The sequence below is a fragment of the Pelodiscus sinensis genome, chromosome 6, assembly GCF_049634645.1.
Source record: "Pelodiscus sinensis isolate JC-2024 chromosome 6, ASM4963464v1, whole genome shotgun sequence".
NCBI classification, from domain to species: Eukaryota; Metazoa; Chordata; order Testudines; family Trionychidae; genus Pelodiscus; species Pelodiscus sinensis.
In genome coordinates this window covers 87,595,424-87,620,826 of record NC_134716.1, presented here as the reverse complement: position 1 = coordinate 87,620,826, position 25,403 = coordinate 87,595,424, and the positions used below count along the sequence as shown (strand labels likewise).

Genomic DNA, 25,403 nt, shown 5'->3' with positions numbered 1-25,403 from the left:
TAGTTCTTGAGTTGCAACTTTTATATTAATTGTATTCCTTTAAAAAAAGGAAATGTATAACAATTAACAGACTTCTAAAGGAATCTTGAATCCAACTCATCTGATGAAGTGGGTTTTTACCCATGAAAGTTCATGATAAAACATTTGTTTGCCTATAGGGTGCCACAGACTGCTCATCATTTCTAAAATGGTTAGGCGAGATCAAGTGGCTAAACCAGCAAAACAGCATTTGGGATTAAAATTCTATTCCTATTTTTGCCTTCCTTGCTGTGTGACGTTGGATGCAGTGGCATAGTGAGGGAACGGTAACGGGGGCACGCTAAGGGGGCGCCAATTTAGCTGCCAAAAGTTACGTTGTTAACTTTTTTATGATTATTTTCTATTTTGTATATATTCCAACTGTCGACTGTGAAAAGGTTTCAGCGAAATTGTCAAAAATTAAATAGGACGATAGTAAATAATATAACTGTTCTACTACACTATAACATAACTATCGTTCGATTTACTTTTTGAAGGTTTTGCTGAAACCTTTTCACAGTCGACTGTTGGAATATATACAAAATAGGAAATAATCATAAAAAAGTTTAAAAACAACTTAACTTTTGGCAGCTAAATTGGCTCCCCCCTAGCATGGTGCCTGGAGGCAACTGCCCCTCCCCCCTCTATGCTACTGGTTGGATGATTAACTCTCTGTGATAAAGACCATTGTACCAGTTACCAAAAATAATGTTCCTCTTCTACCTCACATTATGATGTCATATATATTCCTGTAATACCTTACGATCTAAAAGACACAGGACATGTTGAGGGCAGGGATGTGGTTATCACATATAAGTCAAATCACATTCTCTATCAATAGGCACTCACTAAACATTTAAATATCCTGCAGCGTTTTATACTGTTTTAACACCAGTTTTTAGCAGAAATGTAATATCTGAGGGCATGTCTACACAGCAGCTTATTTTGGAACAACAAAATATGCATCTACAGAGCAATCTATTATTTTGAAATGAAGTTGAGATGGAGGAGTTCTTACTCTAACTCCTGTAACCCTCATTTCATGAGGGGTAAACGAAGTCAAAGGAAGAGTGTTCTTCCTGCTGTGTACATAGTGCCAAAAGCAAATTAAGCTATTTCGACTTTAGCTATGCAATTGATGTAGCTGAAGTTGGGTAGCTTAATTTGACTTTTGCCCTGCAGTGTAGATGTGCCCTGAGTGAAGTCTATCTCTATAATATACTGTGGGTGTGAACAAGAGAACCATAGCAGATAGTAACAAGGATCTTACTATTAAGAGCTTAAGATACTCCCCCCTCCTCTCACACACAGGTTGACAACAAGGGCTGCTGTCCTCTCAGAATACAGAAAAAGGTGAAACAAAGTTGCTATTGCAGACATTCACTGCTTCTATATTTACATGCCATAACTAGTCACTTCTGAAAATGGAATCTGGGATTTATCCAGGATTGTTTTGTATTTTGTACAAATCACCCAGATCTTCCCAACTACAAGAAAAATCCACCAGTAAGCAGTGAGGCTGTCATTCTGAGCTAGTAACGAATTAGACTAAGGGGCTACTGCCCCATTTATTTTACAGAGTATTACATGAGCTATTTTAATTAATACAATTATTAGTTCACACTTAATTAGCACCCAACCATGGAAAACATACAGGCATTCATCTAAAATAAATTAAACAAACTTGACCAATATTTGAAGAGTGTTATGATCACAGTCCCTAATTTATATTAATGCAGCTAAAACTTAAAGGATATCCAGATGGCCATGAAAAGTAATCTACTGCCAACAGTTATTTGCAGTAGTTCTCAAACTATGGGTCAGGACCCCAGAATAGGTCATAACTTCATTTCAATGGGGTCAGCAGAACTGGCTCAGATTTAAGGATGTTAAATTGTGTTTAATCAGATGGACTTTCCATCGATTACTCCATTAGTCAATAAGGGGGGAAATGCAGAGCTGCAGGGGGTTAGCTCCTGCCTACGGGAGCTAACCCGCCCTGTTGCTCTGCCTTTTAAATGTAGTAAGAGTCCCCTGCCGCACCTCTGCCTTCCCTTCCCTTGTCCCATGGAGACGGTGCTGGAGGCCAGCTCTCCCCAGCACCAGCTTCTGCTCCCACCCTTGATAGAAGCAACTGGTCAAGTAGTGACTTGCTGGGGGCCAAAGCCCAAGGACTTCAACCTGGGAAGCAGGGTTCAGGTTACATTTCCCCTGCCTGTGGATGAAGTCCTTGGCTTCTGCTTTGGTTCCCCTGCCCAGGGTGGCAGGGTGGGGCTCTGGCTGGCTCAGGCTTTGATCCCCCCCTCTGTGGTTGTGTAGTAACTTTTGTTGTCAGAAGGAGGTCTCTGTGCAATGAAGTTTGAGAATTCCTGAGTTATAGTGACACCATCAGTTAACATTAGGGTAACAATTTTAGCCAAGAAGAAAGCACAAGCATAACGCAGGGGGAAAAAAACAAAGGAAGGATGAAAAAAAGATCAAATACCATTATCACTAGAATTTTTTTAAGTTGTCAACCAAGTTTTCAGATATGTATTTAGGAGAGCTTTCAACAGTTAAGCAACTTACAATAATCATATCTAGGTATTACGAGTAACATTTAGGATAACAGGTAGAATTTTCTGGTATATCAATTGTGCCTGTTTCTTTACTGAATGTACTACATACCAGAAATCCAGTAAGCATAAGTAAAGCAAATATGAAAGATTCCTCCTGTGAAAAGCTGGAAATGCACCACATCAAAAAGATCCAGAAATGCCAGCTACTATTCTTGGCTGATAAACAATTGTTAAACTTTCTGAAACATAAGCCTGGTTTGCTAATTTTTGCCTGTCATGGTGAATAATTTTTTTTTAAAGTAATTAAAAAACCCTGAAATGTTTTTAAAAATTAAACACTAAAAAAATAAGCCTGTTCAAGTTTTAATTTGAATTCATGTCAACCAATTATCTTATGATAATCTATTATATAAATAAAATATATGAACTAATGAGTCTTAACAATGTTAACTAATAAGTTAAGACTTCCTTTCTTAAAAAAGCAGCAAGGAGAAAACATTTAACCAACTTCTAAGCTCAAACTTTATAAATACGGCACCTGTATTAATGATGTGAAAACTACTTTTTTTCCTCAGCAAATGCCAGTACTTTCTGTTTAACTGTGAAGACCTTGCCTTTTATTGAATAAAGCTACGTTAAACTAGCTATATGAATGATTAAATAAATCCATATATTTAGTGTGCACTCCTCTTTTAGCATGGAATACTACCAAATCTTGTTTAAAAACTGCATTTAGCTGTAAATAAATTATGTCCCCATGTTGTAATGGTTATACCCCTTTAGAAAATAAAAAGTGCAAATGGTTAGCATGATTAAAACCAATTATTTGAAATAATTATTTTCCAGTTGCTGATTTAAATCACAATTTAAATCACTCAATCCATTTTCATTACTCCACAAAACCAAATTGTGTATCACTTATTTGACATTACGGTCAGGAAAATGTTTAAAACTTTGGGGGTACTCCCTCACCTCCATAATTTTTTTTCAGGAACTCGGAGGGCTGCTTACCACCAATTGACAAAATTAATCCGGCAAAATATTGCTCTTTAAACAGACAACTTGCACGAGCTAGCAAATATTTTAGGTTTGAAATACATTATTCTAACTTCATGCATTGATTGGGCAAGAATGGTAGATCCCACAACTAAAACAAACTGTTTCACTGACAGAGCAACTTCTAAGCACTGCTCTGATTTAAACAGAATAGTCCAGAAAGAACACCTCGTGCCGCTTTAATGCATTTCAAGGATAGAAGGTAACAATTCTTCCCTTTTCTCCTAATCGAACAACAGCCTAGGGAATCAGTCACACATCCAAGACAGAATGTGGGTGGGTGGTATGGGAGCACAAAATAAGAAGAGAGCAAACATTTTTATTCTCTCTTCCTTGCTGATGAAAATATGGCAATAAGATGGACAAAGTGTTCTCATAGCTGTAGTACATTAAAAAGCTTGGCTTCCATATTTAACCCTCTCCAATATTGTTCTATTCATTTAAAGTGTAGCTCGGATATTGTAATGTTTGCTGATGCAATGAAGATTCCAGTTAAGATTTTTAAGTCAATCGTTAGCACCTGACAACTGACAGAAGAACTTCTCTTCATAGAATTCTTTTGAAGTCATTACTCAAATATTTGAAAGTTTAACATTTTAACAACAAATAAATTGCATCTTTTTTTATTATTTGAAAACATATTATAGCTAAAACTACAACATTTTATCTACCTTTGGTTTAAACTTTAAGGTTTGTTTAGGCTCAAAGAAAAAAAAATGCTAACTACTTAAATAAAGAAATTGAGAGGACTACTTCAGAGCTTTTATATAATGCATAAGATAGCACGCTCTAGTTTCAGCTTTTGCAGCAGGTCATGATTCACGTCATGAAAACTAACATGCATGAGGCAAGAATTCTTTCCTCCCACCTCTCCCCCTTTTTATTTTTTTATTGCCCCTAATCATTTTCCTTTGACAGGTTGTTACAAAATGTTCTATATGTGCTTACTAGGCAGCTGAATTTAGTAGCCTCTTCAGCAACCTAATTGCTGCTTGTGCAGTTAGCATTTGAATCAGTTTACATATGTCAATTATGTGGGATACCGCCAAAATAACTGTTGACTATAACAGCCAGTTAGCATATATACACCGATAATTCTATCAGCAATATATGTTTTAAGTATTTAAATAAACATATTCTTAAGCATTAGTACAGCAATTATACAGCCCAGATTCATGTGCATCTTTCTTATAGTCCTGTACACCTATGCTATGTATCCCACAATGCTCTGCATTGGCTGAAGTAAGCTTTGGCTTGAGTGATAGGGAAACTGTCAGTATCAGAATACAGGCAGTCCCCGGGTTACGTACAAGATAGGGACTGTAGGTTTGTTCTTAAGTTGAATCTGTATGTAAGTCGGAACTGGCGTCAGCCGCTGCTGAAACTGATCAGTTTCAACCGCGGCTGAATCTGGACGCCAGTTCTGACTTACATACCGATTCAACTTAAGAAACCCAGGCGTCCCCAAGTCAGCTGCTGATGAAACTGATCAGCGGCTGATTCCAGGAAGCCTGGGGCAGAGCAACTCTGCCTCGGGCTTCCTGTTGTCAGCCGCTGGTCAGTTTCAGCAGCGGCTGACTTGGGGACGCCTGGGGCAGAGCAGCTGGGGTGCTGCTGGGTTGCTCCAGTAGCGCGGCTCCTCGGCGCTACTGGAGCAACCCAGCAGCACCCCAGCTGCTCTGCCCCAGGCGTCCTGATTCAGCTGCTGCTGAAACTGACCAGCAGCGGCTGAATCAGGACGCTTGGGGCAGAGCAGCTAGGGTGCTGCCGGGTTGGTCCGGAGCGGCGCTGCGGGACCAACCCGGCAGCCCCCAGCTGCTCTACCCTAGGGGTAGGCAAGAAAAGCCTGGTCTGCTGGGAGGGGGGGGGGGGCACTAGCTGCACCCCCCCCCCCCCAGCAGACCAGGGAGACGGGGGTGGTGGGACCGCCCAAGTCCTCCACGGCTTTGCTCCGTCTCCCTGGTCTGCTGACCTGGGAGACACGGAGCAAAGCCGCAGAGCACGCGGGCAGCGGGACAGTCCAGGCGTGCTGCGGCTGTCCCACTGCTGGCATGCTCCGAGGCTTTGCTCCCCATCTCCCTCACGCCCACAGCGGGACAGCCCGGGCGCGCTTGAGCTGTCCCCCTGCGGGCGTGTTCCGCGGCTTTGCTCCCCGTCTCCCTGGTCTGCTGGTCGGGAGACGGGGAGCAAAGGCGCGGAGCACGCCTGCAGGGGGACAGCTCAAGCACGCCCGGGCTGTCCCGCTGTGGGCGTGCTCCAAGGCTTTGCTCCCCGTCTCCCGACCAGCAGACCAGGGAGACGGGGAGCAGCTTTTCTCTCCCGGAGGACGGGGGCAGCGGACCGCGGCGCATCTGGGCATCCCGCCGCTCCCGTCCTCCGGGGCGAGAAAAGCCCCATTCGTAACTGCGGATCCGACGTAAGTCGGATCCGCGTAACTCGGGGACTGCCTGTATATGATTATTTTTTCATGGCAACAGGAAAGTTATGCTGCCTATACAAAGGTAGAAAGTACTTTCATGTTCATTAGTACCTGGAATGTATGTGCCCAAAATAAATGGTACATCATGATCTGTAATACATAGCTTCAGAACAAAAAATAATGGGGAAACACCATGGTACCAGAAATAAGGTGAAAAGCTGATTAATTAAATCCAGTTTCAAATGAGGTATATGGTGCCATTTTCTGCTAAACAAGTAGGGTATAGAAGGATTGCTTCAGAGGTATAACTTTGGGGAGCATAACTTCTGTATAAGATGAATGTAACATTACTACATGGGATTGCTCACTGGAGACTCGAATCACTTGGAACCTTTTTCCTGTACCATATAAATAAGCCTGACTGATATTGGTTATTTATTCTCTTGAGCAGATTTTATAATGAAATGGTGAACCAAAGTGTGGTCAAGCAACTGATTAAATCTTACCAACAGTTATCAAATATCATCTTGAACTGAGTCATAAATGTGTTTTCAACTTGTAAAAGACTTTTTGAATCCTAACTACACAAGACAATGTTCTTAGTATATGGACATTTCTAGGAAAGAATCATTACAAGTATCTTCTTGAGGATTTAGCCTAAGAATTAATGACTCAAAAGACTAAACAGTATATTATATTATATTTATTATATGGTGCAGATATGACATGGATGTAATATATCGTGCAGCCTTGAAAAGACTAAGTTAGACTCATAGCTGATCAATACTAGACAATCAGGTTTAGTGAAACTGGTGAGATGTATAAAAAATCCACACTCCTGAGCAGCCTAAACCAATCTATGTCCTCACATAGACAAGAATGCTTCCATTGATCTAGCTACCACCTCTAAGGGAGGTGAATTACTAATACCAACTGCAGAATCCCTTCCATCTGCGTAGATAACATCCACAGTGAAACACTGTGAAACACTGTGGATGTACAGCTGTGCCTCTGTAATATTTTAAGTATAAAGGAACCCTAAGTGATTCTGAAATTTTGCAGTAAAATTGTCATCTTCTGGGTATAGGTTTTGCATTTTTGGGATGGGGAAATGTTCCTCCAGGCTATGTAAGCACTAAAACATTTGGTACTGATTGGCTGAAACAATCATGTTTTTTTAGATTCCAACTCCTTTCAGTCTCCATTGTTTTGCTGGCAGTTTACCTTCAGTGAACAAAATATTATTCTGCAAAAGTATTTGTAGAGCATGTAATCCTATCACAGAGAGATACTGATTAGTCAGTCAAATGCTGAAGCTCAATGTTAATTTTCTTAGATACAGGAGTGTTACACAGCTATAGTATGTTTTCCTAGTGTTTAGCCATTGAATGTTAGGGAAAACAGACTCCTCTAGCTCATCATTTGAAAAAACCTCTTTGCTTGTCCTTCCTTCACAAACATACTTTATTTAGGGCTCAATCTGAAGCTAAAGAGTACACAGCTAGTGAAGTTGCAGTGCAATAAAGAATTACAACAGAATGAAACTTAAGTAGGTCACCTTATCTTCTGTGAGCTTCTCACTGCCCGCAGTGAAAAAGTAGAATGTGCCCACATTAAGCAGAGTGAAGCTTAACTAATTCTTCAGTGGATTTGGTGCAGAGTACCAGTTTGTGCATAGATAAAGTCATAGGGAGTTAGTCACATTTTTACTAGAATATTGATTGCCTATTACCCATTACGATTTGGAATTACATGCATGATCTAATATTCTAACAAGAGACTGAATAAGACGACTAAATCAAGAAGTTTAAACAAGTAATATGCTTGAAAAAATATTTTGTACACAAGGGCTATTAACAAGAGTGCCAATATAAACCAAGTATTCTACAAACCAGTAATATAGCAACCAATTAAGTTTTGTATCACATTTGCATAATATTAGTGTGAATAGCAAAATCATATATATATGTTAGACCTCCCAGGTCCAGCACCCTTGTCCCAGATGAGGGATTTTGCTGGACCAGAGATGGCCATTTGCTGGACCAGAGATAACCCCCTGCCGCCAGCCCCTTCCAGCCCTAGCCCAACCACTGCCCTCCCAGCTGGCTCCCCATTCTCATAGGCCTCAATGCTCTGTCAGCCCCCGCTGCCCTACAGGGCAGCCCTGCCACCTCTGCATAGTGGGCTCCTGCTGTTATGCCCAGTACCTGCTGCCCCACTGGGCAGCCCCACTGCCTCTACTCACTGGGCTCCCACTGTCGTGCAAGGCAGCCCTGCCACTAGGGTTGCTAGATGGTTTCAACAAAAATACCAGACGCACTTGACATTACATCACAATCTACATGACATCTTATTTAGAAAATACTGGACATTTATATTTTCCTCATTTATATTTTCTCAATTTGTTTCCTGAACAGAAAGCTCAAATACTGGACTATATGGTTCAAACCCGGACACCTGGCAATCCTACCCGCTGCCTGTGTGTACACCAAACTCCCAGGAACCCCACTGCCTTTGTGTACCAGGCTCTCAGTGCTGTGCTGGGCAGCCCCGCTGCCCTGCCAGGGGGCTCCCACTGCCCTGCCAGCTCCCAGGTGCTAGCCGTCCACTGGGATTCTCTGGTCCTGGAATATCCACAGTCCTGCTTAAGAGAGTTTCAATCTATAGTACTGTTACAGTGCCATAGTACAATGCTTACTCTTATCTAGTAGGGTGACTAATACAATTTTCTTTAATTATAATGGGACTGGTACTGACTACGGATGTAATAGTATAGTCCAATAAGCAAAAGCTTATAGGTTAATGCTATAGACTACACACATTTTCCTCTGCTCCTCTCCCTGCCAGTAATTTTTTTAGCAGGCTGGCCAGCCTGGCTCAGTCCTAGTTTGCAACAGGTCTGGGACCTACCCCTGCTGAGGATCTGCATTTAAAGTGTATTAAGAGCCAGGCGGGCAGGCAACCCGGCTCAGTCCTGGCTCACACTGGATTCGGGACCTATTCCTGTTTCAGCTCTGAATTCAAGTGTATTAAGAGCCAGATGGGCAGGTAGCCTAGCTCAGTTCTGGCTTGCACTGGGTCCAAGAGCTCAGACGCCCCCTAGACAGGGGCTGCTGCCACTCCACGCTGCTGCCATTCTCTCAGAAGCAGCTGCACAAGGTGACAGGCAGCCAGTCCGCAAGGGGAGCTGCTTTTTAAACTGGCTCCCCTCGTGGACCAGCTCCCGCCTGGCACCCAGCGCTGCTGCCTCTGATACAGTGGCTGCCGGCCCTGCCCCTGGGGACTATAGAGTAGTTGACTAACTGATAAAATTTCATGAAGTTACTCGACTATTCAATCAACCAATATTTAACATCCCTAGTACTGACCTATAATTAAGGTTGCATTATGACATCTGCACTCACAGAGAGGATTATATTCCTTTATGTTTGAAAGGAGTATGTGTCAACAAGCTCACAACATTTAAGCTAACAACTGAATTTTTAACCAAGTGACAAGTCTGTCTATTGGCTTAGAACTGACTACAAGTTTAAGTGTCTCCATTTAGAAAGAGTGCTACATTGTCCTGCATTTTGCTCCATTTAGAAACTTAGGCTTCCAATCCCACCTTTTCTTCATCTCTCTCGTCACATTTCTAAATGCACGTCCAAAATCTCCAGAATAATATAGCGTTAAAAAAATAAGCGTTGTTCATTATAATTAATTTATGAAAAGGGAAGCCAACACAAGTGTCTTCCTAAATCAACTTACAGCACAGGCAGAGAAACAAGTGAAGGAAGAGGAGCTCCCCAGCTATGCTTCCACAGCTGATCCATAACATAAGACTTCAGTCAGCCCTTCACTGTAGCTTGCTCCTTGCTCTCACAAGGGTGCAAGAGACTTAGCAAGTCACTTAACCTCTGCATTCCTAAACTCGTCTTCTACAAAACGGGCAGTATTATTGTCCTTTTCTCCCACCCCACCATCTTGCCTATTCAAACCAGAAGCTGTTCAGGGTAGTGACCATTTACCTACAGTATTTATATAGCCCTCATCGCCATAGTATTTGAGGGTCAATCAGTCTTTAACATATTCATCTTCATCGCACCCCTGCAAAGCAGAGAAGTATCATTATCCATTTTACGGATGGACACCCAGCCAAACTGAATAGCTATGGATAACTCCTATTTCCTAAGCAGTTTGCACTTACAGCTGACTGATGAGGGGAGGAAAGCTGTATCTAAAATGTTATATTCTTAGAAAAAAAAAAGGGGGGGGGGGCAAGAGATCAGAGAAGGAGGCATAGTGAGAAATGGTGCAGGATTCGTAAGGGTACAGGATTTGATTTCAGGGGACAGAAGTACAGAAACAGAGTTGGGATGCAACAGTGTAGTCTATTAACAATAACAAAAGCTTATAGGTTAATGCTATAGACTACATGCATTTCCCCCCACCAGTAAGTTTTTTAGCAGGCTGGCCAGCACCCTGACTCAGTCCTGGCTCAAGCCAGGTCTGGGACCTATCCCTGTTGTGGCTCTGCATCTAAAGTGTATTAGGAGCCAGGTGGGCAGGCAGCCTGGTTCAGTTCCAGCTCACATAGGGTCTGGGAGCTCATCCACCTGCCCCTCCCAGGACAGGGGCTGCTGCTGCCACCCCACACTGTGCAGCAATGAGGGGTGACAGGCAGCCAGTCCGCGAGGGGAGCTGGTTTTTAAATTGGCTACCCTCGTGAACCAGCTCACGCCGGATAGAGATGCAGCAGCACGAAGTGGCATGGGGCTCCACAGGAACGGGGATGGAGTGCACTGGCTGCCGGCCTCATCCTTGGGGACTTTAGAATAGTCAACTAACCGATAAAAAATCATGAGGTTTGTCAACTATTCAATTAACCGATATTTAACATCCCTAGCTGGGGGGAACCAGCCTTTAAGTCAGCTCCCGCCAGCACTGGCTCCTACTTTCCCACTCTTGCTGCCTCTGATATATATAGCCAAGGCGTATTGGGTAGTCAACTAATTGACTACTCTTTTACATCCCTAGTGCAGATTAAAGGAGTCTAAGGGGCAGCTTCAGAGGTGTGCTAATTTATGCATCGGACTATGGTGTCTGCCAGCTAGGAAGCACCAGAACTCATGTTCTATGACCCAGCATTCCTCCAAAACTAAGAGGTGTGAATGTCAGCTCTCTGCCAGCTGCAAGCTTCCCATACAAGTGGTTGGCAGATAATTTCTTCTAAGGGTGGCTGCACATGAGAGAATGAAGAGCTGCCCACCTAATTAGGGGCTCACAGGCATGGCTCCATTAACTAGGTGCCTAGACCCTTAAGGTGAGGTAGTGGCCTTGGGGGGGGGGAATAGGAGGTAAGTGCTTAAAATGTCATGTGAGACTGCCATAACACAATGGCAGAATGTGCGTAAAACTACAGAGCAAGAGACATACAATTTTATCCTAAGGAGTTCAGTTGCAAATTTAATTAACTTATTTTTGAATGAGCATTATCAGCATGGAAACACAACTTCTAAAAAGGTCTGAAGAATGAAGGGACATATAGATGTTTAACATATGTACATAAATACCTTGGAAAAGCGGCGACAACAGTACCATGAAAACTGGGGATGCAAAACTGTACACGTGTAAAGGATTACACGCAGGCCCTTCCCTCTCCCCCATTGCCTCTATATCAGAAGCAGCAGCTAAGGGGAAAAGGGCAGGTAGCAGCCAACTCCACTCAGTGTAAATCACTGAAATTTTCAGTAATTTTTATTGCATTTGCTTTAATAAAATCATTTTAACATTCCAAATGCAAACACTTCTATCAGGTGACACTGTAATATCTCCAGTAATTGTAAACAAAGCTGTTTGTCTTGGTGACTGGCTGAACAAGAAGTAGGCCTAAGCAAACTTGTAGGCCCTACAGTTTTACATTGCTTTGTTGAGTACAGTTATGTAACACAAAAAAGTCTACATTTGTAAGTTGAACTTCAGTGATAAAGAGATTGCAAGCCTTTACTTGTATGAGGTGAATTGAAAAATATGATTACTTTGGTTCGTCTTTTTCACAGTGCAAACTATTTTAAGAAAAAATGAGCACTGTACTTTAATAGAAAAATCAATATATTGCAATTAAAATCAATATATTTTTAAATGTAGAAAACATCCAAAAATGTATTAAAAAGTTCAATTGTTGTTCTATTATTGTTTACCAATGAGATTATGATAGTAATTAATCCCAATTAATTTTTAAGTCAAGTTAATTAGCTCAAGTTGACTTAAGTTAACTACTGCCATTAATGGACAGCCCTACGGTTTAGTGATGACATAATGCACTTGAGCATTATGTTCAAGTTTTTTGTAGGGTGTTCCTTATTTTCATTCTAATTTGTAGTTTATCTAATGTATAGGAGTTACAATTTTCAAATCAATAATTTATTACTTAAATAACTACATTCTTAGTGGAGAAGGTGGAGCCAGAAATATACTTTGAATGTTCTAGCATTTCTTACTTTAATACAAGATTTTGATTTGAATATTATTGCATCTTATGGTACTATATAATCATAAATTAATCAAAAAAAGAGTAATTGTAATGGCTATTAACCATAGAATTCTCCACTGCTACATCAAATGCAGGTGCCTATTAGGGATCTCTATTAGGGGTGCACGTGCCTATTAGGAGTTACATGGTTACATGCTGTGGGCTCTGCAGTATAAAGCTTTTACTGTGGAGCTTGTCAAATAGCCAGCTCCCCAGCGTGCACCAGCTTCCAGCTACATCTCCGCTCCTTGGCAGCCAACTTTTAGTTAGCCCCCGGAGCATACTGGCTCCCAGCTACACACACAGCTCCCCAGAAGAGGGGCTGAGACTCTGTGTGTAACCATTATGGTAACCGATTGGCTAACCAATAAGCATGAGCCTTTTAAACAACTATAGAATTACATCCCTAGCGCCTATCTATGAAATTACTGCCACTTGAACACAGTTTTAATGTGTTGAACAAATTGTAATGCCTTCATACTGAAACAGATGCATTCCCACAATACAGTTTGCAGGTTGCTGTATGTTTTCCTAGGAAAGTTCAACCACTTTGGCAAGTCTACCAAGTGAACATCTTCCAAATAAACCTGAGAAACAGGGGGTGAGGGAATATCTTTTATTGGACCAACTTCTGTTGGCGAGACAGACAAGTTTTCAAGCTTGTACTGTCCTGAAGAAGAGCTCAGTGTAAGCTCAATAGTTTACCTCTATCACTAACAGAAGTTGCTCCAATCACCTGACCTGCCTTGTGTCTCTAATATCCTGAAATCAACATAGCTATGACAACACTGCATAACTGAAACATGTTCAAATGATTTTTTTTTAATAAGGAACAAATTGTAAGAGTCAGTGACACTTAAAAATATATCCTTATAAAAATGACTACTAAATTTCACATGAACTGCAATACTTATGACAATGTTGCAAGTTAAGGCAAGTTCAGTTATATTTAACTATACAGGCAATGACATTTACAAAAAAGGCTAAAACCTTCAGATGTAATGCAATACCAAAAAAGTAAATCTTGAGAGGAGATAGTAGTATTTTTCTAAAGAATAAAAACACAATGTAAAAATAATATATACCTTTAAAGGCATATGATAGCTATTGAGTCAACAGATTAAAAACAGAATTGCAAATTCTGAATTTTGTACACTATTACAAAGTTTTCCACTATTTCTTGTTAATCTTAATTGTGTGTAATGGCTCACTGTGGACTACTGTGAATAAAAACTGCTCTATGAGAGCCAGATATCTATGTCTTCCTGCTGTAGAGTCAGCAACTTTGAAAACAGCTCTTTCTGTCAGTGTGTGATGGTAGCAAGCATGGTTTTCTGAAGGGTTGATTCAGCAAAACCAGGACAGCTAACTGTCATAATCAGTATCATAATAAAGTATAAACAGACCAAGAAAAAAGACTGAGTGATGTTATCAGAAACAGACAAGAGAAACAAGGAGCAAAGAATACAAAGGCATAGTTGGAGGAGAAAAGACAGATGGTTCAGGAGAAATACAAAATGGGTGATACACAAAAAAACTGGAAGGAAGAAAGGAATAATGAATGTGTCTGAACCACGTAAACAAAATATAGTCACTCAGTAACTTCTTTTCTTTTCCAATTGAATATCTGTAAAAGGGCAGGAAAAATTCAGTTGGAGTGTGTCACCAATTTCCTTGATCCTAAAAAGTCGCCCTTACGTAAAGTAATTCTACAGGAAATCTGCAGGACACTGCCTGGGCATACCAGTAAGTATTCACATGCACACACAAACCTTGAATGGAACTGAAGCCTAAATTCATGGGAAGGTCACACACAATCCTTCATATTAAATATGCAGTGTTTGTTCCCTGCTGGTCTAAAAATTTGATCAAATGAAGGATCCAAGTGACTCAATGACTAGACAGTTGGCTCTCTCTTGCCTTTCCTGCTGCTGACAGACAACAAGAATGAAAGCGCTGCTGGAAGCAGTATTAAGAAATAGCAAGCAGAATGCTACATCAGACAAATATATGCAACTGATAAATTTTCAGCACTGTATATGGTGAATTAAGTGAGCAGCTCCTATCAACAATACAGCATATTTTCTGATCCTGTATTAAAAATTGATCTTGTAAGTAACTGAAATGGTTCACAAGAAAAAAGGAATGGTCAGAACCAGCAGAAAACACTATTTCATTTGTGTGCAGAAAGACTGAGTGTGCCAATGACCGTGCTCATAAACTATTTTTATTTTTACCCAATAATGATTTAAGTATTTGCATTTATATTGTAGATAATCAGTTTTATACACAAAATATTATGTAATAATAATTTATAAGAAACACTTACTGGGTAATTTTTTTGGAGGGATGGAAGGATGGGTTCAGGTAGGGCTATAAAAAAAAAGTTTAAAGTTGCTGTGATTCACATAATTCACAGAAAACAATATTGTATCAGTAACACCAAAGGTGTGGACTGAAAGTCCATGACAAAGGAGTTTACCCTGAATTTCACTTTCATGTACTTTGCGAAATTAAAGTTACTGCATAAATTTTATATTATTGTTGTACATTTTATAATATGAAAGTTATTAGTTAAGTGAAAGTGTTAACACCATATTGCTATTTGTAGAATAAAACATAAGATTACTTCTGTGTCAGCTGAATTCTGGATTTAAAGTTCATGTTAATTCATTATTTTAGGCACTATTATCTAGACTCCAAAAAAGATAACCATAACTTAACTCAAGTACATGGATCTATCCTAATACGATTATAACATGGCAGGGGATGTCTTCCAGGTTTTAGATAAGTACACAATATTTTAGATATAAAATTGCCATGTTATGTTATCAAAAGTAACTAAAAATAAAATAAGATATCCCACATATCCAGTAGCCATTGCTGGTAAAAAGTCTACAGAAATTATGTTCTGTGCTATTTCCTCCATACACCACATCTAACAGTGTTCTAAAGCCATGTGGACATTGGTGATGTTAGCGAACTAACAAATAAACACATAATTTCAACTTTCATAAAACCCTGACAGGGTGGAAGGAGTGGGGATGGGGGAGCAAGACAAGACACATACAAAGAACATAAATAATGGGGCAAATATTTATCTTCCATCTCATACGGGCTTAAACGTAAATAGAGAAAAAACAAAACAGTTGAGTTTCCATTTAACATTTGTACCCCGCTCAATATTTATTGAGCGGCAGATCTGGTAGGTAGCCACTTATAGCAATAAAGCTATAATATCACACCATCAGCATGTTTTTAAAACAGTTAATTTATACCATTCCTTAAAGGAAAGTGATAACCAAGTTTAGCATCTAGAACTCAAAACTGGGCTTCATAGGAGAACAATTGTTAAGATACCCTTTGTTTTTGCAACTGAGAATTAGACATGCAGAATTCTCAGCAACAGGACTTTCATATTTTCAAAACGAATGTTACAATGACTAATTGGGTTGCTAAGAATAAGATCACAGCTGTTTTAATGCTCAAGTTTTCCTTTACTTGTGGGCGTTTAGGGATATGAAGGAGCTATCTTATTTCTATGACATCTTGGAGATTTCCCAGCATTCTGTCATGACAGAAAAGGAAGCAAATCTGAGACATCTGAGTGCTCAAGATATTTTCATTCACTTTGCATCATACATCATGAGTCTAGGGCTATTAAGGGGGGAAATGTTGCTGGTCAGTAATCACATTTGTCATTTGAGTTCCTCTTTTCCTTAAAAGACAGTGCAGATAGACCTTTTTTTGTAGGAAGCTTAAAGCTCAATAAATGTGTGTACTTATAAAATAAACTCAAGCCATAGGTCGAAAGATTTCCCTAGTATCATGGTGGATAAAGGGAAAAGTGAAAAAGAACAGAGATCTGATTGTGCTAGGGAGAAAGACTGACTCCATTTTACTGGTAAACGAAATATTTGCTTTTTTTTCTTCTTCCGCTATACCTCGTTACTAGAACTTTTGTAGCTAAAATAAAGTTAAAAAAAAAGGAAAAAAGCAGTGGTGTAGTGAGGGTACGTGCACAGGGAGAGGGGACAAAAAGCAAAACTGCGCAGAACTGCTCAGCAGAGGCAGCAGCAGCTCCCAAGCCAGGGGTACTGGTCTCCGGGGCAGGCCTTTGAAGTGCCTGCTCCCACCACCCAGCCAGACCATTGTTTCTCACTCGTGGTGAGATAAGCAAAATTGGGGGAGGAGGGGGTGCAAAAACCGGGTGTTTCTGGATGGGTCATGGACACACCAGTAAGACGAAGGGGTGTCACTAACGGACATCACCCCATCCACTGTGCAACCAGTGGATGGCATTCCAGTCCTGCCTCAGTGGCTTGTCTTCAGGGAGCAAATGGTCCAGCAGCTAAACTGGCGCCCCACCCAGAGTGGCACCTGGGGACAACTGCACCCCCAGCATGGCGCCCGGGGGCAACTGCCCCCCCTGCCCTTCTCTCACCACTGGAAAGAAGGTGTGTCCTACTTGTTTTCCTCCTACTAAATGTGTGATCAACAGTTGTGCACTAGTTAACCTCGCAGAAATAAAACATTAGGAATTTAACTGTTTCTTGCTATTCATATATCCAGAGGCACAACCCCCTCAACTTTTTAGCATAGGAAGTTGATCTAATATAGGTAAAAAAGTACCCACGCTATTGTCTGTGAACTGTTGATGCTCCTTGTGGAACTGCCTCATCACATGATTCTGCTTCTCCAACTCATTTCCAGCTGCTTAATATTAAGAGACAGCAACACACACATTAAGTTTCTAGGAGTTTCCCATAAATAAGTGCAATGGTTATGAATCAAAAAACAGGACGATGTAGAACGATGTAGCACTTTAAAGACTAACAGGATGGTTTATTAGGTGATGAGCTTTCGTGGGCCAGACCCACTTCCTCAGATCAAATAGTGGAAGAAAATTGTCACAACTATATATACCAAAGGATACAATTAAAAAAATGAACACATATGAAAAGGACAAATCAAATTTCAGAACAGAAGGGAGACGGGGGAGGGAGGTAAATATCTATGAGCTAATGATATTAGAGGTGATAATTGGGGAAGCTATCTTTGTAATGGGTAAGATAATTACAGTCTTTATTCAAACTTAGGCTTAAAGTGTCAAATTTAAGCATGCATGAATGACAGTTCAAAGGCCTTTTAAGACTACACTTGAAAGAGAATCCTCTGAAGCAGGATGCAGGTAATCAAGTCATTGAGACAATGTCCTTTCTAGTAGAAATGGCAAGAAACTGTTTTTTCTTTGTGATCCTGTCTAATATCTGTTTTGTGGGCATTGATCCTTTCGTGAAGTGTCTGAGACGTTTGTCCAATGTACATAGCAGACGGACACTTTTGGCACATGATAGCATAAATTATATTTCTAGATGCGCAGGAATGTGTGTTCTTGATCTTTTAACTCACTTGGTTAGGTCCAATAATGGCATCAGCAGAGTGAATATGTGGACAAAGCTGGCAACGGGGTTTGTTGCAAGGGAAGGTGCCAGGGTTGGTATTTGTGTGGTATGTCCTGTGGTTGTTGGTAAGAATCATCTTGAGGTTAGGTGGTTGTCTATAGGAGACTATGGGTCTGTCTCCCAGAGCCTCTCGGAGTTTAGTATCCTGTTCCAGTATAGGCTGTAGTTTATTGATAATGTGTTGGACAGGTTTAAGTTGGGGGCTGTAGGTGATGACAAGTGGTGTTCTATTGTTGGTTTTCTTGGGTCTGTCTTGAAGTAGATGGTTTCTAGGTATTCGGCTGGCTCCTTCAATTTGCTTTTTTATTTCTCTGGGTGGGTAGTTGAGGTTTTTAAATGCTTGGTAGAGATCCTGAAGTTTCTGGTCTCTGTCAGTGGGATTAGAGCAAATGCGGTTGTATCGAAGGGCTTGGCTATAGATGATGGATCGTATGGTGTGTTCTGGATGGGAGCTGGAAGCATGTAGGTAACTGTATGAGTCAGTGGGTTTTCTGTAGAGAGTGGTGTCTAATTTTCCATTGCTGATTTGTACTGTGGGGTCCAAGAAATGGATGTCTCGCGTAGAATGGTTCAGGCTAACATTGATGGTGGGGTGTAGATTGTTGAAATCTCTGTGGAATGTCTCCAGTGTTTCTTGGCCATGCGTCCAGATCATAAAGATATCATCGATGTACCGTAAGTAGAGAAGGCATAAAAGGGGACAGGAGTTGAGGAAACGTTGTTCTAGGTCAGCCATAAAGATATTAGCATACTGTGGGGCCATGCGTGTACCCATGGCTGTGCCACTGATCTGGAGGTATAATTTGTTCTCAGACTGGAAATAATTGTGGGTGAGAACAAAGTTACATAGGTCTGCTATCAGACTGGCAGTGGTGTCCTCTGGGATAGTGTTTCTAATTGCTTGTAATCCTTCTTTATGTGGGATGCTGGTGTATAGAGCTTCTACATCCATGGTGGCAAGGATGGTGTTATCAGGAAGGTTATCGATATTTTGTAGTTTCCTTAGGAAGTCAGTAGTATCTCGGAGATAGCTGGGAGTGTTGGTTGCGTAGGGTTTGAGAAGAGAGTCTACATAGCTGGATAAACCACCAGTAGTGAGCGTGCCGATACCAGAGATGATGGGACATCCGGGGTGTCCAGGTTTATGGATTTTGAAAAGCAGATAGAACAATCCTGGTCGGGGGTCAGAAGGTGTTTCTGTGTGGATTTGTTCCCGAGAGCTGTAGGGAGGCTTTTAAGGAGACAGTGTAGTTTCTTTTGGTATTCCAAGGTGGGATCAGAGGAGAGAGGTTTGTAAAATGTGGTGTTGGAGAGTTGTCTGGTTGCCTCCTCGTTGTGGTCGGCCTTATTCATAATGACCACAGCACCCCTTTGGTCAGCTGGTTTGATTATACTGTCCAGGTTGTTTTTGAGAGTCTGGATGGCATGGTGTTCAGCGCAGCTGAGATTGTGTGTCGTTTGCGAATAATGTCAGTGTGAGTTGTTGCAGAAGCTTTGCATATAGAAATCCAGATTGTAATTCCAACCGTCAGGGGGAGTCCATATAGAATTATTCTTCCTTTGGTGTTGATAGGGGGGATCTGGTAGGTCAGATTGATGTTCATTGGTGGTTTGGAAATATTCTTTGAGGCGGAGGCGGCGAAAAAAAGCCTCAAGGTCACCAAAAAATTGTATCCAGTTTGGGGGGGACGTGGGGCAGAAAGAGAGACCCCGGGATAAGACAGACTCTTCTGCTGGATTGAGTTTATAGCTGGAGAGGTTAGCAATATTATCCGGTGGGTTGAGGTAAGATGATTTTTACCAACAACCACAGGACATACCACACTAATACCAACCCTGGTACCTTCCCTTGCAACAAACCCCGTTGCCAGCTTTGTCCACATATTCACTCTGCTGATACCATTATTGGACCTAACCAAGTGAGTTATAAGATCAAGAACACATATTCCTGCGCATCCAGAAATATAATTTATGCTATCATGTGCCAAAAGTGTCCGTCTGCTATGTACATTGGACAAACGTCTCAGACACTTCACGAAAGGATCAATGCCCACAAAACAGATATTAGACAGGATCACAAAGAAAAAACAGTGCCATTTCAACCAGAAAGGACATTGTCTCAACGACTTGATTACCTGCATCAAAGGCCTTTTAAGACTACACTTGAAAGAGAATCCTCTGAACTATCATTCATGCATGCTTAAATTTGACACTTTAAGCCTAAGTTTGAATAAAGACTGTAATTATCTTACCCATTACAAAGATAGCTTCCCCAATTATCACCTCTAATATCATTAGCTCACAGATATTTACCTCCCTCCCCCGTCTCCCTTCTGTTCTGAAATTTGATTTGTCCTTTTCATATGTGTTCATTTTTTTAATTGTATCCTTTGGTATATATGGTTGTGACAATTTTCTTCCACTATTTGATCTGAGGAAGTGGGTCTGGCCCACGAAAGCTCATCACCTAACAAACCATGTTGTTAGTCTTTAAAATGCTACATAGTCCTGTTTTTTGTTTCAGCTACATCAGACTAACACGGCTACATTTCTATCACTATTCTGCAATGGTTATCACTAGGATGTTGTGTAATTATCACCTGCGCTCAATGAGTATTATGATTGCAAAAATCTATGTATATAAAATCTATGTACTTCATTGCATCCCACTTCCCTATCATTTGTAGAACACTTGTCTTCATAAGCTGTAAGTTTTTCAGACCAAGGAGCATGTCTATCTGTGTCTATTTACAATAGCTTGGGCAAAAAAGTTCCCCAGTGTGAACCAGGAACTCTTCAAGAGACACTGTAATTTAAAAGAGGCAGCCTGCTTACACTGAAAACTTATCACTGGCCACATCAAAAGGTTTATAACTTTTGGGCCAAATCAGTTTTAAAGATTGTTAAATGGCTTTCACGATTCTTTGAAGATGTTTTTTTCCCCACTCTTGCACACACTTCACTTTTCTTATTTGGAATCAAGATTTGAAGGGCCACTGTGGTTCCGATCCTAACCAAAATGGCCAGGACTGACAAAGACCACTCTGAAAAAATTATATAATTGGAAAGATGATCAATTACAAGTAAACAATACAACCATTTTTTTTAACCTGAAAGGAGAAAGAAAGTATTCCAAAAATACTCCATCACCTACCATACATTTCCAGAGTCACAAAATACAGACTTGGCAAAATTTTAGCTAGTGACTCTTCCCTTCTATAGACATCTCTCCAAAAGAATCCTATTGCAGACTACCAGACCAAGAATACACTCAGAATAGGACAACATAGACCTACTCGTACATTTGGTGTTTAAATACCATGGTGACTGCTTTGTAAAGAATATCTACATAGTCTCGGCAGGATAGAAGTAAGAGGTAACAATCTAACTGGTCATGGGATGACATATCCTTTCAAATCACTTTTAGATGTTGTCTTGCTACCTTAACAAGAGCCATCAACTTAGTTAACTGTGTTTTTAGTTAACTTCCAAGCTATGGTACAAAGTTTGCAGAAAAATCATGGTATCACATGCTCCTTGAACATTTAGAAAGTAGTTAGCTAGTATGCTCTAGGCTAGATATAGATATCCAGGCCAAGAAAATTATGTGAAAGTAAATAAATACAGCCATTTGTATCTTCCTACCCGCAGAAAAGAAAAATTAAGCATATTGAAAGGCAGCAAACTAATAAAAGGAAAATGTAAAAATACACACAATTCACAGGTAGAATTCACTACAGCAAGGGATCTTTGTGGCCAAGACCTTGGTAGGATTAGAAAAAGGACTGATATTGACATATATAAGAACATTGAAAGTTACATTAGAAAAGATTAAAAAAATAATTTGGAAGGAATACAAACCTTTATGCTTCGAGGCATAGATCAACCTCGAAGTGGCTTAGGCTACACAGAAATTCCTCTGTGGAAAAAACTCCAGAACTATACACTTCAGAACCTCAGAGTTTCTTGCATTGTCCTTCAACAAACATCTGTTATAAACCTCAGTTAGGACACAAGATACTCTACTAGATGGACTACTTGATTCAACATAGATTCTTGATTCCTATGCTCCAAAACAGGTAGGATCATTTAAAAAGTGATGTAGAGAAATTTCTTTAAGATAACAGAACAATATAAGGCTATTAGGAGGTGGAAGAAGCACGCAGTTCAATCTTATGCTTACAGAAGCAATCTCTGGGCTGCACCATTCCCCTGAATTTGCAACAAGGACCCTCAACTCAGCAGCCCTGAGACTTACCAAATAACAGACACAAATTCAATAGTCCAATACATAAACTACAAGAAAAGATGAGAAACGGGGGGTATTTAGGAACCCCAGGAGCTCATGGTCACTGGGATATATCAGTCACTTAATGAAAAATCAGAGGTAATTTTGTAGGAATTCACTGTGCCCCAGTTGTTCAGGTACTGGGAAACTAAAACACAAAGGAGATCACCCGATAGCACCCAGTCTAATCTGCCTTATGACATTCTGAAAACACTCCCTGAAAACAAAAATAACCTGAAGGTGGAGCAGTTAACTAAAATCTATGTCTTGTAAAGTGCAAATATTAAGTTGGGCTTGAGTTTATTTTATAGCAATACCATGGTCCTCTAAGCACATTTTTATTGAGTATTATCTGCCTCCAGAGAACAGATGCATCCTCACATAAGAGGAAGCACTAAGAAAAAAAGAACACTTTTTTTTTCCACTTTATCCTCAGCCACTTCTATTAGGTAACTTAAGATCTTAATGTTAAAAAAAATCAAAACTAGAAAAATATTAGTTTAAAAGGGACAAATTCAAAAGATGAAAAAATACTTACTTTGTAAATAGTGCAAAACCATCAACACAAGACTATAGCTGCTTAAAGTACCACGACTGGCATCATTTATGTCATGAAAACTTGCCCACTTCTTAATCACCAGTACTAATGGACGAACTCGATTCTCAACTGTAAGTAAAAAGACACTCATCAAAATGAGCAAACTAAGTAAATTTTAAGCTAATTTTCAAGGCTAACATTTTTATATTTCCTCCAGATTAATATAATATCACTTATAGATGTTGTCTTCCCATTTAATGAAATTCTGTGATAGGCAGTAAGTTATGCTAGTGCTACTTTCATTTTTCCAGAACAGGAAATTGTATTCATGCTTACTTGAAAAATGTCCTTTGCTCTGAGACTTACTGAACCACCATGTTCCAGCTCTCTCTTTCTATACCCACTCCCTGAATGGAACCTCTTGAAAAAAAGAAAAGTCTTTGACTCTCTGCATTCAACAGCTGAGAGAGAGGAGAGTATATATTTGTGACTAGAGTTATGGCAAGAGATGATAGAGGGCGAGATGTAGAGAGGATTCTTGGAGTTTCTAGACAGGTATAGGAACTCTGGATCACTGAAGCATGCATGAGTTTAAGAGCCGAATTCCCAACAGGGTGAACTGGATTTTCCCAATTCCCAATGAAAACACCACTTGTTTTCCGTAAGACAATCTTCATATTCTGATTGCTTTCTTCCAAGATGAGACTTCGTACCTGACAGTATTCTTCTCTGCATAGGCTTATGAATAACTTCTGTGGTATCATATCTGTCTATCCTGAATTGAGGAGACAATAGAAACTGTATCACCTTGTGTATTTGCTTTAGCCTTCTCTTTGTACAGAAACCGTATCAGAAGAATTGGCCAGGAAGAGATACATGATTTTCCTTCCCTAAAGCCAGTGCTATTACCACCTTAATCCAGGAAAACATACAAATTCAAAAAGTCTGAAAATTGGAAAAGAAACAGGCTGCCCTCCATGTGTAAACATAAAAATTGCTTGTGGATGATAATGTGGGACTACTTTGAAGATAAACCTGTACTAGAAACGTAGATGTTTCAGATAGGGCCCTGCTCACCCTGTTCCTCATTCTGAGGCAAGAAATAGGATGGGGAGTGTGTTGCAATGCTCATCTGGATTAGATGATGATGATGATGATGTTGTTCATGTTGCAGCTTTTTCATTGGTTGCTGAGACAGAGAATAGGACAAAGTTGTTCTTGAATTTCTCAGTCATACAGACATCCCTCTTTGGATGATGTCACCTCATCTGATCAAAACTTTAGGAGACCGTTTTTTGTCCCCAAACTGAAAGAGTCTGTCACTGATCAGTGGCCTAATTCTGAACAGGGCTGACTGGCAGATAACTTAGGCAATACGTGACAGCTACTGCCTCTGAACTTGTTTGAGCTATAAATTGCAAAGAGGGAGCTTCTCCTGTTGTAATTCACAGACTGCTCCAACTTATCAAATAACCTACGTTCCTTTTTCGTTAGTGTCTAGAATAGCCTCCATTTCCATCATTTTTTTCATTATATCACTAAGACAGCTAGAAACTGGTCTGTCTGATCATCTGATCCTAAGGAGCAACATGCCATATAACTCAAACAGATTTGATTCCCATTCTCCCCCTAAGAGAAGCAGTCAGGCCACATGATTTTTAGGTTGAGTAAGACCATATTAGCCCTGATTATGAAAGTATGCAGAGGGCACTTAGGGTATCATTTTCTAGTTTATTTTTGTCTTATGCCATCTTAGAGCTTTCATGCCCAAAGGAGGAGGTTGACATGACACCTGTGAAAAGCCTGTATAGTGAAGTGGCCACTCAGGTAAAAATCTCCACCAGTTAGAAACACGGTCTCTCTGGCCACCAAATAGCTACATTAATCTTGGATAGGGAAAGCAGATAAAATTTTGTCTGGTGCACACCAATGAGGCCTTTCTACCCTTAATAAAACAGAGTTAAGTGTGGAAAAAAAGCAAGTGGTGAACCAAGAGACCCATCATTGCCTGGTTGTTCTTCCATATCTAGGCTGCTGTCCTGCTCAGTCCACAGCCCCCTGCTGGGGAAAAGGAAGAGGCAGTAGTGAGATATGGTAACCTGCAACAGAGGGTAGGAAGAATAATCTGAAAATTAGGACACAGTGACCAGCTGGAGATAAAAGCATGATACTTTCCCAGCTTTTTTGTTTGACAGATAATCTCAATCCTTCTATTGCATCTTCCCAAGTTGCATCAAGAGATACACACAACTACAACTTGTCCAAGACAGCTGCAGGCCAACTAAGGATAGTTTCAGGATACCTAGTACTCACACTTAGATGTATCTTCTTTGTTTGGTTGGTTTGGGGGATTTTGGAAAGGGGAGGCAAGATATTTATATTTTGCTCTTTGTGTGGCTAACACTGATCTGAATTGTTGGTCTGCAGCTGGAGTGAAAGCATGCTTAGAAGAATCAAGCAAGTCTGTGGCCCAATGTTTCTGTTCATCTGCTCTGTGAGGGTGAGCCAAGGATCTGGGTGTTGAAGATGAGCTGATAAACTTCACTC

General features: G+C 40.4%; 1 protein-coding gene across 10 annotated transcripts in view; it reads right to left on the bottom strand.

Moving 5' to 3' along the window:
* The window catches only part of TENT2 (terminal nucleotidyltransferase 2), an 84,722-nt gene that overhangs the window by 28,494 nt on the left and 30,825 nt on the right, over positions 1–25,403 (bottom strand). For 7 of the 10 annotated variants that reach the window (XM_075932335.1, XM_075932336.1, XM_075932334.1 and 4 more), the window contains 2 exons: positions 22,857–22,985; positions 17,202–17,281 (listed from right to left, as the gene is read on the bottom strand). In XM_075932335.1, coding sequence (XP_075788450.1) covers positions 17,202–17,281; positions 22,857–22,985 — 209 coding nt within the window. Of the gene's footprint in view, positions 1–14,894; positions 14,939–17,201; positions 17,282–22,856; positions 22,986–25,403 lie in introns of all 10 variants that reach the window. The other 3 variants (XM_075932339.1, XM_075932340.1, XR_012904874.1) reach the window with 2 other exon arrangements.